Below are 12,941 nucleotides of genomic sequence, written 5' to 3' on the forward strand. Positions count from 1 at the left end.
AGCCTCAAGGGACTGTTTGTGTGGAGTTTGCATGCTCTCCCTGTGTCTGTGTGAGTTTGCCCCGGTTTCCTGCCACAGTCCAAAAACATGCAGGTTAGACAGATTCACCATGGGAATTGCTCAGTCTCTGCTCATAAGACAAACCCACTACCTTGGGAGTTGGTCCATTGAAGCTTTCCTGAACTGCCTCCAACACAGTTACATAAATGGCACAGATTGGCTGTCCGAATGCCAAGAGACAGGCAAGCAGCATCATTTGAACTTAAATCCATGTTCTTTAAAACCTTAAGCTTCCATTTTCCCCCATCCCTACCTCATCCCTTCCCACAATTCCCTTCCCAACGCCTCTTGTAGCTTTCTCCACCATCAACACCCACTCCATAATGCCTCCCCCCACCCGTCCCCCAATCCCCCAGTACCTGACAGAGAGAGACTCTAGATCTGTCAAAAGGCCTGGATGGAATCACTGAGTGGCAACTCCCCACCTCATAGTCAGTCATTTTTGGCCTGAGATGGATCCCAATCCTAGGCTCAACAAAGGGAGCATTCCTCAAACCTCCCACGCCCCCACCCACCCTCAGCACCCCAACCCAACCACTATCTGCTGTTCCTGCCCTCTGGATTACGTCTTCACTGGCGACTACCTCATTGCTACCACTTACTTACCAACTTCCCACTGCTCATCCAATCAGACCACAGGGCATAGGACAGATGTAGGCCATTCAGCCCATCCAAATTACATTGCCATTCAATGAGATCATAGCTGACCTGATAATCCCCAGCTCTACTGTTCCTGCCTTTTCCCCATGACTTTTTGATTCCCTTCCTGTCTATCTCCGCCTTGACAATACTCAATTACCCAGCCTCGACAGCACTCTGAGGTTAAGAATTCCACAGATTCACAAGACTCTAAGAGAAGAAATTCCTCCTCCTTATGTCTTAAATGTGTGACTCCTTACTCTGCAATTGTACCCTGTGGTCCTAGACTCTCCCCACAATAGGAAACAATCATTCTGCATTCCTTGTCAAGTCCCCGAAGACTCTTCTATGTTTCAATAAAGTTGCCTCTCATTCTTCTGCATTCCAATGAACTCAGGCCTAGTCTACTCAACCTCTCCTCACATCTTCCCCCATATGTGGGATCATATGAGGAGCATTTGAGGACTCTGGGTCTATACTGGGTGGAGTGCAGAACGATGAGGAGGGATCTAATTGAAACTTAAAGAATGCTGAATGGCCTGGTCAGAGTGGATATTGGGAAGGTGTTCCCATTGGTTGGAGAGACTAGGACCCGAGGGCACAGCCTTCGAGTAAAGGGAAGACCTTTTAAAATGAAGATAAAGAGAAACGTCTTCAGCCAGAGAGTGGTGAATCTGTGGAATTCATCGCCACAGAAGGCTTTGGAAGTCAGGTAATTGACTATATTTCAGACTAAGATAGATAGGTTCGTGAATATCAAGAGGATCAAGGGTTATCAGGAGAAGGTGGGAGAATGGGGTTGAGAAACTTATCAGCCATGATTGAATGATGGAGCAGACTTGATGGGCTGAATGGCCTAATTTCTGCTCCTATGTCTTATGGCCTTGTGGACTAATCAGCCTAGTGAACCTTCTCTGGACTCCCACATTTGTTGCTGAGGGCTAACCTATCAGCAATGAGAACTGGAGAGAACCAGTCAGTGATTGGAGATGCACTATTTACCTCCTATCAGGATGAGGATAAGGAGATAAAGGAGTTGGGGTGGGGGTTGACCTTCTCTCATAGGCGAATTTCTTGGATCTCCTGAAGACTTCTGTGGTCAGATTCACACTCCTGAACGCCTCCCTTGTACTGTGAGCATTGATCAGCTGTAAAGTGCTTTGGGATGTCCAGAGGTTATAACCATAGATTCCCTACCATGTGAAAGCAGGCCATTCAGCCCATTGAGTCCACACTGACTCTCTGAAGGGTATCCCACTCATCCCTGTAACACTGCATTTCCCATAGTTCATTCACCTAAGCTGCACACTACTATAGGCAATTTAACGTGGCCAAACCACCTGACCTGCATATCTTTGAATAGTGGGAGGAAACCGGAGCACCCAGAGGAAACCCACGCAGACACGGGGAGAACGTGCAAACTCCACACAGACAGTCGCCCGAGACGGGAATCGAACTCAGGCCCCGGGCACTGTGAGGCAGCAGTGCTAACCACCGAGCCACCGTGAATGAAAGTTGTTTCACTCTTCAGCACCTCCACCATCCCCTGCTGCTGCTACGACAGCGTAATATTGGTTTCAAACGCTGCTTTGCCTTTTCACTGTTGTAGATTTGACATTTCGTTGGTTGAGGGCTTTGCCGCTGAGCTGCTGACACACTTGATGGAAAAGACGAAAAGCAAAAGGAAACCAAATGATGCGAAGGAGAAACAGAAACTAGAAAATAAACTCCGGAAGCTGGCAAAACATGTGGAGAAGGAAGATACCTCGTAAGTCTTTTATTGGAGAAAACATTCACCCCTACTGTTTTCTCGGGTACTGGGCATAGTTGAAGTCACAATTTGATGATGTTGATGAATATAACAGGAGCACTGACTCTGTCAGAATTTTGTGGGCCCCATATCTAAGGACGGATGTATTGGCCAATGGTGGGGATCCAGAGAAGGTTTACAAAACTAATCCCGGGAATGAAGGGCTTGTCATATGAGGATTGGTTGAGGATACTGGGTCTGTACTCAATGGAGTTTAGAAGTATGAGGGGGGAGTCTTACCAAAACTTCCAGAATACTGAGAGGCCTGGATAGAGTGGACATGGAGAAGATGTTTCCATAAGTAGGAGAGACAGGGCACAGCCTCAGAGTGAAGGGATGACCTTTTAGAACAGAGATGAGGAGGAATTTCTTCAGCCAGAGGGTGGTGAAGCTGTAGAATTCATTGCCACAGAGGGATATGGAGGGCAGGTCATTGAGTCTTTTGAACACAGAGATAGATAGGTTCTTAATTAGTCAGGCGATCAACGGTTATGGGAGAAGATAGGATAATGGGGATGAGAAACGTATCAGCCTTGATCGAATGGCAGAGCAGTCTTGATGGGCCAAATAGCCTCATTCTGCTCCTATATCTGACCAATTTATGGACCCAGAAGGAATCAAACACTAATTCAGATAGTTAAGTCCCACCATGGCAGGAAGTTGAATTTGAATTAAATAAGAATCTGGAATTAACAGTCTAATAATGACCATGAAGCCATCATCAATTGTCAGAAAAACCTATCTGATTCTCTAATGTACTTTTGGGAAGTTTCAGGAATCGCTAGGATCAGGGAGGGTCCCAGAGGACTGGAAAATCGCTAATGTGACACTCCTGTTTAAAAAGGGAGTAAGGCAAAAGATGGAAAATTACAGACCGATTAGCCTAACCTCGGTCATGGGTAAGATTCTGGAATCCATTGTGAAGGATGAGATTTCTGAATACTTGGAAGTATATGGTAAAATAGGGCAGAGTCAGCATGGCTTCATCATGCCTGACAAACCTTCTAGAATTCTTTGTGCAAGTAACAAGCAGGTTAGACCAAGGAGAGTCAATGGATGTTATCTACCTGGACTTCAAGAAGGCCTTTGACAAGGTGCTGGGCAGGAGGCGACTGAGTAAGAAAAGGGCCCATGGTGTTGAGGCAAGGTGCTCGCATGGATAGAAGCTTGGCTGTCGGGCAGAAAGCAGAGAGTGGGGATAAAAAGGGTCTTTCTCAGGATGGCAGCCGGTGACAAGTGGTGTTCTGCAAGGCTCAGTGTTGGGACTGCAACGTTTCACTTTATATATTAACGATCCAGATGAAGGAACTGAGGGCATTCTGGCTAAGTTTGCAGACGAGATAAAGATAGGTGGAGGGACAGGTAGCATTGAGGAGGTGGGGAGGCCATGGAAGGATTTAGACAGGTTAGGAGAGTGGGCAAAGAAGTGACAGATGGAAAGCATGAGGTCATACTCTTCGGTAAGAAGAACAGAGGCATGGACTGTTTTCGAAATGGGAGAAAATTCAGAAGTCTGAAGTGCAAAGAGACTTGGGAGTTTTAGTCCAGGATTCTCTCAAGGTAAACTTGCAGGTTGAGTCAGTAGTTAGGAAGACAATATAATGATGGCATTTATTTTGAGATGACTTGAATATAAGAGCAGGGATGTACCACTGAGGCTGCGTAAGGCTCTGGTCAGACCACATTTGGAGTATTGTGTGCATTTTTGAGCCCCATATCTCAGGAAGAATGTACTGGCCCTGGAGCATGTTCAGAGCAGGTTCATGAGAATGGTCCCAGGAATGAAAAGCTTAACGTACGAGGAACGTTTGAGGACTCTGGGTCTATACTGGATGGAGTTTAGAAGGATGGGGGGAGCTGGTCTAATTGAAACATACAGAATACTGAATGGCCTGGACAGAGTGGATGTTGGGAAGATGTTTCCATTGGTAGGAGAGACTAGGTCGAGAGTGTGTTGCTGGAAAAGCACAACATCCGAGGAGCAGGAAAATCAATGGTTGGGGCTGGAGCCCTTAATCAGGAATGAGACTGGGAGCCTCAGAGGTGGAGAGATAAATGGGAAGGGGGTGGGCCTGGGGGGAAGGTAGCTGAGAGTGCAATAGGTAGATGGAGGTGGGGGTGAAGGTGATAGGTCAGAGGGGAGGGTGGAGTGGATAGGTGGGAAGGGAGGTAGGACAGGTCATGGGGACAGTGCTGAGCTGGAGGTTGGAACTGGGGTGAGGTGGGGGAAGGGGAAATGAGGAAACTGGTGAAGTCCACATTGATGCCATGGGGTTGAAGTGTTCCAAGGCGGAAGATGAGGCGTTCTTCCTCCAGACGTTGGGTGGTGAGGGAGTGGCAATGGAGGAGGCCCAGGACTTGCATGTGCTTGGCAGAATGGGAGGGGGAGTTGAAATGTTAGGCCAGGGGGCAGTGGGGTTGATTGGTGCGGGTGTCCTGGCGATGTTCCATGAAGCGCTCTGCAAGAAGGCGTCCAGTCTCCCCAATGCAGAGGAGACCGCATCGGGAGCAATAGATACAATAAATGACATGTGTGGAAGTGCAGGTGAAACTCTGATGGATGAGGTTGCTCATAATTCTCAACCACCAAAATCGCTGACTTCAAGTCCTTGCCTTGGATCTTTGGTCATCTGGTTGGTTCTTTGTTCATTTTTGTTTCGAAAGGACTGACCTCACCCGAAAGCAAAGCGAGCAACTCGTGCTTTACCGCACCGAATACGACATGTTGGAGCAAAGATATCGGAAACTTTGTGAGCTGCCACCAGGCTGTACTTTTGCAGAGATTTCAACAGCTGATGAGCAGGTAATGGGCTAGATCGTGATGGAGGAGGAAACCTCACAGTGCACGTAGAACCATTGAAAGGGTCTGGGGAGGTGAAGCTGTACTGGTCATGTCATTGGATGAATAATCCAGAATCTCAAGCCTGTGGTTGTGTCACCATTGTCTTAGCAGACCATAGGGGCTGCTCTCTTATGAGAGCAAGGGCCACCAGACCTTAAGAAGGAGAGTCCTTCATGGTAACCTCAAACCAATGATGGGAATTGAACCCACACTGTTGGCATCACACTGCTCTGTAAACCAGCAATCCTGCCAATTGAGCTAAACTTAACACATCACAAGCCTAATGCTCTGGGAGTATGGGTTCAAAACCCACCATGGGAGCTGTTGTGTTCAATAAAACAGGGTACAAAAATGTTTTAATGTCAATCATTATTGATTGTTATAAAAACACATCTGGTTCACTAGAATCACAGATATTGAGTGACACAGGACCAAATTAGTTACTGATATTGGCTGATAAGATTTGTCTTCCAGAGGAGTTAATTATTAAGGAAATAGTAATTAGAGGTATTCACGGAGATTAAAACCAGTGTCTGGTCTAAACAACTCACTGGAGGAGAAGGCTCCACAAATATCTCCATCCTCAATGATGGAACAGCCCAGCACATCAGTGCAAAAGTAAGGCTAAAGCTTTCACTGTAATCTTCAGTCCGAAGTACCGAGTAGATGATCTATCTCGTTCTCCCCCATTGATCTCCAGCATCACTCCACATGATATCAAGAAATGGTTTGAGACACTGAATACTGTGAAGGCTACAGGCCCTGACAACATGTCCTGTATATAAAAACCAGGACAAACCTAACCGGGCCAATTGCCGCATCATCTGTCTCACTCTCGATCATCAGTAAAGTGATGGAGGGTGTCATCAACAGCTACCAAGCAGCACCTGCTCAGCAACAACCCACCCAGTGACGCCCAGTTTGGGTTCCACCAGGGCCACTCAGCTCCTGACCTCATTACGGCCTTGATCCAATCATGGAGTGGGAGAAAGTGAGGACTGCAGATCGGAGTCAAAAAGTGTGGTGCTGGAGAAGCACAGCAAGTCAGGCAGCATCAGAGGAGCAGGAGAGTCGATGTTACAAGCATAAGCCTTTCATTAGGAATGTGGGGGGTGGGGGAGTGCCCAAGGGGGATGAGAGATAAATGGGAGGGGGGTGGGGCTGGGGGGGCAAGGTAGCTAGGAAGGCGATAGGTGGATGAAAGTGGGGGTGAAGATGATAGGTCGGAGAGGAGGGTGAGTGGATAGGTGGGAAGGAAGATGGACTTTGTTCAGTAGAGAGGATGTAATGTGGTGGTGATACAAATTAGAGAGTGAATCAGGTTTCCTGTGGGAAATGATTTGGCAGGTTAAAAAATATTGGCCTCACCAAGGGTATGGTAACAACCAACAAAAGAGACAATTCAAGGAGAGCATCCTGGATTGTTACCTGAGTGTCTTGTGACCAGATCTCAGACCCATAGAATTAGCAGGAAGAAGAAGAGTCAATGAAACAGGGAGATGATCTGGAACTTTATGGTAGCTCGACAGTGGGGGAGTGGACAGGGAACAAACAATGAATTAAATAACAAAGTTTAATCAAACAATCCCACTTCTGTTCTTGTAGTTCCGGGATAAGATCTTCTTCCGTATGCGGAAAGCAAACAGTTCCAAATATTTTCAGGCAATGTTTTTCCGAGGCATTGGCTGTCATCATGCGTCACTGAATAACAAGATCAAACAAACTGTCGAGATGTTATTCAGACGAGGCTATATCAAGGTCAGTAAGTATTTAACGTTGCAGTATTTGAAAACCTTTCTTGTGTTGAGGGGTTATGGATGGCCCTCGGACTAACAGGCTGAGGACCGACTGGCTCCTTTCTCATTTGTGCTTTGGATGTGATGTCACCATTTAGGTCAGTGTTTGTTAACAGTCAGTACTGTTTCTGTGGACCAGACCACATAAGGATGGCAGATTTCCTTCCTGAAAGAGCATCAGTGAACCACAGGGTGTTTACGATGATTGTTACATGGTCATCGTTGGGTTAGCCTCAAATACCAGATTTTATTTTTATGTTGAATTTAATCTTCATCATTTGCAAATGGATTCGAACCCTTGACCCCAGAACCTTAGCGTGGGTTTCTGGGATTATTAGTGAATCGATCTCATTGACTCCCAGTTAAGAGGGCACACCCGTCCAAGAGGAAGATTGGGCTGGACATTGGGATCTTTTTTCCCAGGACTGTGCGTGAGTGTTTACGTAAGCTGCTGGTTCTGTGATGGTTGCTAACTCTCCACCTGCATTCAGGATAATGCCAGACTTGGTTTCCTTTTCTCATTTAAAGGATGTGGGCATGGCTGCCTGTGCCCTAATTACCCAGAAAATCAACCACGTTGTTGTGGGCCTGGAGTCACATGTCAGCCAGACCTGGTAAGGATGGCAGTTTCCTTCCCTAAAGGACATTACTGAACCCCATGGGTTTTTCCCGACAATTGGCAATGGTTTCATGGTCATCGTTGGATTGTAATTCCAGATTTTATTGCTTATTGAATTCAAATTCTACCAACTGCCATAGTGGGATTTGAATCCAGATCCCCAGGACATTACCTGATCTCTGAATTAACAGTTTGGCGATAAAACCACTAGGCCATTGCTCTAGAGAAATCAGAATCATAGAGACATACAACACGGAAACATACCCTTTGATCCAACCATTCCATGCCGAACACAATCCCAAACTAAACTAGTCCCAGCTGCCTGCTCCTGGCCCATCTCCCTCCAAACCTCTCCTATTCATGTACTTAACCAGGATGTTCATTCCATGCTCAAACTACCCTTTAAGATAGCATCATGTAAAGTAATGAGTGCCCTAGTCAATGTGATCTCCTGGATGAGTTTTAATCACCTGAGTGGCCTAGTGGATAATTTGTGGTCCTCATATGTGAAAGAACTACACAGAGGCTGGTATCGCATCACCAAGTCACCCTTTATTTACTTGTGCACAGTACACTCGCTGGGCCCAGCCCAGCTCCGAGTCAGTCCCTGGAGTAAATTGTCTCTCTCACTTAGAGGAAGCACATGGCAGACATTCCTGCTGCTGTTCCAGTATGTTTGCAGCTCCCCAGGAGATTACGTGATTGCGGGAGATGGTTGGGGAGGTGAGTCTTGGGGAATGGGGGAAATAGCAAAAAGAGTAAGGCCATTCAGCCCCTCGGGCCTGCTCGAGGATCATGGCTGTTGTTTCATACCAATACTCCAGGAACCATAGCATGAGGCAGTGTGTCAGAAGAATCAGTCTTTCCTTGTCTGTCAATCTTATTTGTTTCTGTGTTTTTATCTCCTAGGCTGACTGATGGAGAAATAAAACTCGCCGTTATTCTTTAAACAACGTACAAAATGGCCTCAGGCATTGAGAATTACAAAACATTAGGGAAAGGTTGGATAGGGCCAAGTGCAAAGGGATGGTTAGCTTGTGATATTAATTTTTAATCGAGACTTGCATCAGAGATCTTGAGTTGCTGAAAAAAAGAAGCATACTGTGGAGGCTTTTCATTATGTACCCATTTGTTATTCTTGTGAAAATGAAGTCTGAATAAGATGACATGTAAATTTCTCATGAAGAGAGAGTGCAAAGTGTAGGGCTGGGGAGGCATTAGAATATATTACTTTACTCACTGTGTGATAAAACTTACAGCCCATCAGTTTCATTGAAAATTGAATTCACTGATAACCTTGCACCGTACAGTTGACACTGAGCCTACGTGTAGTTAGTTACAGTAATAGCTATTTGTCTACACATTTATTGGCAATTACAGCAACTTCTGTCTAATTATTTTGCAAGAAAGTCAATAATTGCCTCTGAACTCTTTTAATTGTCTGAAATAGCTTAAATTTATAGATGAAAACAGCCACTCACTCATGCAAAGCTCTGAGAAGATGCCAATTAGATCTTCATATCAATGAAAATGGTTAAAACTGTTTCTTTTTTTGTTAAGGTGGTTAGTTCTACATCGACACTTGCTTTGGGGATTAATATGCCTTGCAAGACCACTGTCTTTCTGCAAGATTCCATGTATCTGGATTCCCTCAATTACAGACAGGTAGGCGATACAGGTTGTGGTCAGATCATTATCATTTCTTTATTCCTCCACAGACTGTGGGAGTCACTGGCTATCCCAACATTTATGGGCATTTACTGCCCATCCTTAATTGCCCAGCGGGCAGGTAAAATGAATTGCATTGGTCAGACTAACTAAGGATGGCAGATTTCCTTCATAGAATACATTAGCGTCAAACTTTTTTTTTGACAACAGTCATTAATAGTGTCACTGTGACCATTTTATTTTTTAAAACAAATATTCAATATTTGTTAATTCGATTTCACCACTGGCCGTGGTGGGATTTGAACATATGTCCCCCCTCAAGAATTAGGTCAGACCTCGGGGATGCTGGGTTACTGACATTGCAGCCGTGCCATGGCCTCCCCTAAATGCAGGCGAAGAGTGATATTTTCTACATGGGGGAGGGTTGTCAGCTAAAGCATGGTCCTGAGCCCAATACAGATCTCTAGTATGACCCAACATAAAAATATGGGGCCCGTGGAGTGCATGGTAACAATACAGGTTTTCTCTGGGTCTCACTAGGTGGTATTGACCCTCTCTCACCCTGATGTTTCCCATCAAAAGGTTTCACTAGGTTTTTGGCACCGAGATTACTTCTTTACCCCAAATACCTCTTCCCACTAGGTGAATGATTAGACCAATCCTAGGGGTCTTCCATTGTGTTCTTGTTCTTCTAACTGAATCAATGACTGAGCTACTCAGTGACTGAATATCAACAGCACTCTCGGATCAAGAATTCCAAAGACTCTCGGTCTTCTGAGTGAAGACATTTCTCCTCATATGGCCAGCTCCTTACCCTAGCTCAATGACTCGTCTTGTCTGTCCAGCCCAGGTCAACAGACACCCAGCATCGACAGGGGAAGAAATGTGCTTGGAGATATCAATCCTTGATGACTATTCTTCCCTCACAACCTAAGTGTGAAATATAATTATGTTTCTTCACTTTCCAGATGTCAGGAAGAGCTGGGCGTCGTGGTATGGATAATATCGGGAAGGTCATTTTCCTGAACGTGCCTTTGCCTAAAGTAAAGCGACTGATAAAAGCTAACGTCCCTCAACTGAAGGGTCAGTTCCCCCTGAGCATAACGTTTGTGCTCCGTCTCATGTTATTAGCAGCTAGAGCTGATGACAAGATGGATGCTCAGGCCAAGGTATTTTACTCAGTGCTCCTCTCCTTCTGTTCGTGTCCTTTTCCTGTTCCCTTTCTACTTTTCCATCACCAAATCCAAAAAAAACCTGTCATGCCTCTGGTCCCTGTCCAGTAAGCCTCAATTTTATGATTCTCCTTGTTTTCAAATCCCTTCATGGCCTTGCCCCCATCTCCCAGTCTCAGCTCAGCATCACCTCTGCTCTCTTCCAATTCCAGTATCTCCATTTTGAATCATTCTGCCTTTGCAATCTTTGCTTGGACACTAACTCCTTGGATTCCCTCCTTAAGCCTCACAATCTCACTCCTCTATTCCTTTCATGTGGCTTAGTGCCAAATTTTATTTGTCTCCACGCTAGCGAAGCAACTTGCCTTGATTCACTCCATAAAAAATGGCATAATTACAGATTGTTTTCCACTGAGTGAATGAAGTTTAAAACAGAGTGGTGTTTAGAATAGAATCAAATCCCTACAGTATGGAAACAGGTCGTTTGGCCCAATAAGTTCACACTGACCCTCTGAAGAGTATCCCACCCAGACTCATTCTCCTACATTTATTCCTGACTAATGCACCTAATCTATACATTTCTGAGCACTATGAGCAATTTAGCATGGACAATTCACCCAACCTGCACATCTTTGGATTGTGGAACTGGAGCACTCAGAGGAAACCCACACGGACACCGGGTGAATGTGCAAACTCCACACAGTCACCCAAGGCTGGAGTTGAACCCAGATCCCTGGCGTTGTGAGGCAGTAGTACTAACTACTGAGCCACCATGTCGTTAGGTCAGAGGTTATGGGTTGAAAGTAGAAGAATGAATTTGAAAAACCATTTAGCCATGATTGAATGGTGGAGCAGAGTCAATGGGCTGAATGGCCTAATTTCTGCTCCTATGTCTTATGGTCTTACGGTTAGGGTTTAGGACTTGTGCAGAAGATAAAGATCAAGTCAGGACTGGTTGTGACATTAAACCTCTACCCCTTTCATAATTTGGGTAAATTCAACAGAAATTGAAGGATTTTTGTCAGGTCAGGTTCTAAGGGCTGTGAATCACGTTGGGCAGATGGAGCTAAGCTGCAGGTTAACCATCACTGTTATGAGGGGCTGAATGACCTTTCTCTGCTTCGTATGTTTCTTTGTTTCTTCCTAATTAATTCTATCAGGCCAAGTGATTGAGGCTCACACTTCCTTTTTATACAATTTATTCAGAGGACGTGGGTGTCGTTGGCTGGGCCAGCATTTATTGCCTGTCCGCAGTTGTTCCTAACTAGATGGTGGTTGTTGTGATTGTAACATGGTCAGCCAGGTGGACCTCAGACAGTGTGAGTTCCCTGATTGGGGCTGTTAACCTGGTCCAATCAGGGAGCCCCAGCTTACAGAAATGATCAGGAGATTTAGAGACCCTCTTCGCTCTGAGAGTTGGCTCGGAGGGAGCTGGATCTGTGTCAAGGACTCTCCGTGTGTAAGTCAAGGGTGACTGGGTGACAGGATACTATGTGGAGTTATTTTAGTGGTGAGCTGCCATCTTGAACATGCTGTAGTCCCTGTGCTGTGGGTAGACCCACAACGCCCTTAGGGAGGGAATTCCAGGGTTTTGACACAACCAGCTATGTTGGAGGTTGCTTTGGGCTGTACAACAGTGACCAGACTTTGGAAGTACTTTGTTGGCTTTACGTTACTTCAGATCAATGTATAATGATGGGACATAAGGTGTACAGACTCAAATTGCCATCGCAACATAGAACAAATAATGAATGGGGAAAGATTTGTTGCACTTGTAAAGCACCCTGAGGATACACTGCTGACCTGAAAAGTTGCTATTCAAATGCAGAAAATTTCCCCCAAATACCAATAAAGCTATTTCAATTTGTTCCATATTGTGATGACACATTGAATATGTACCCCTTGTGTCCTATCACTATGCATTAGTCTGAAGTAATTCTACTTTCTATAATTGCTGTGTCTAGACTAATTGAGCTAATTTTCAGCACTCTTTACCTCTCGCATTCTGACTGTCAATGGTCATTTATCTATGGTAATTCTGCAGCGCTGCCTTTGGTGCTATTAAAGTGAACATTTTTAAAACATTTATCACTTTGCCATTCCTGTTCTGTTCAATAGGATAGGTTGACTCATAATGCCAACAGGGAGGGTGTTTCAATTTTCTCTCTCTCTTTCTCAGTCTTACTGTCACGCACTCTCTCTCTCACTCTTTCTCTTGTTCGTTCCTCGATGCCTAATAGTTTGGAGTGAAGGCAAGAATGAGAGTTGCTGTCTGAATGTGAGTGCACTTCTAAGAATGAAAGGATGGTTATGGATGAGTAGCAGGATGGGAGGA

The 12,941-nt window shown here is 45.3% G+C and overlaps 1 protein-coding gene across 3 annotated transcripts in view; it reads left to right on the forward strand.

The window, feature by feature from the left end:
* Positions 1-12,941, forward strand: part of LOC122539550 (putative ATP-dependent RNA helicase DDX60) — a 167,207-nt gene that overhangs the window by 119,078 nt on the left and 35,188 nt on the right. For all 3 annotated transcript variants that reach the window (XM_087974154.1, XM_087974160.1, XM_087974161.1), the window contains 5 exons: positions 2,309-2,467; positions 5,174-5,312; positions 6,957-7,109; positions 9,327-9,431; positions 10,403-10,603. In XM_087974154.1, the coding sequence (XP_087830280.1) occupies positions 2,309-2,467; positions 5,174-5,312; positions 6,957-7,109; positions 9,327-9,431; positions 10,403-10,603 (757 nt within the window). The remainder of the gene's footprint in view (positions 1-2,308; positions 2,468-5,173; positions 5,313-6,956; positions 7,110-9,326; positions 9,432-10,402; positions 10,604-12,941) is intronic.

This window comes from Chiloscyllium plagiosum, unplaced genomic scaffold (assembly GCF_037043375.1).
Source record: "Chiloscyllium plagiosum isolate Xiang-an unplaced genomic scaffold, Cpla_swu_hap1 HiC_scaffold_2, whole genome shotgun sequence".
In the NCBI taxonomy this organism is placed as follows: domain Eukaryota; kingdom Metazoa; phylum Chordata; class Chondrichthyes; order Orectolobiformes; family Hemiscylliidae; genus Chiloscyllium; species Chiloscyllium plagiosum.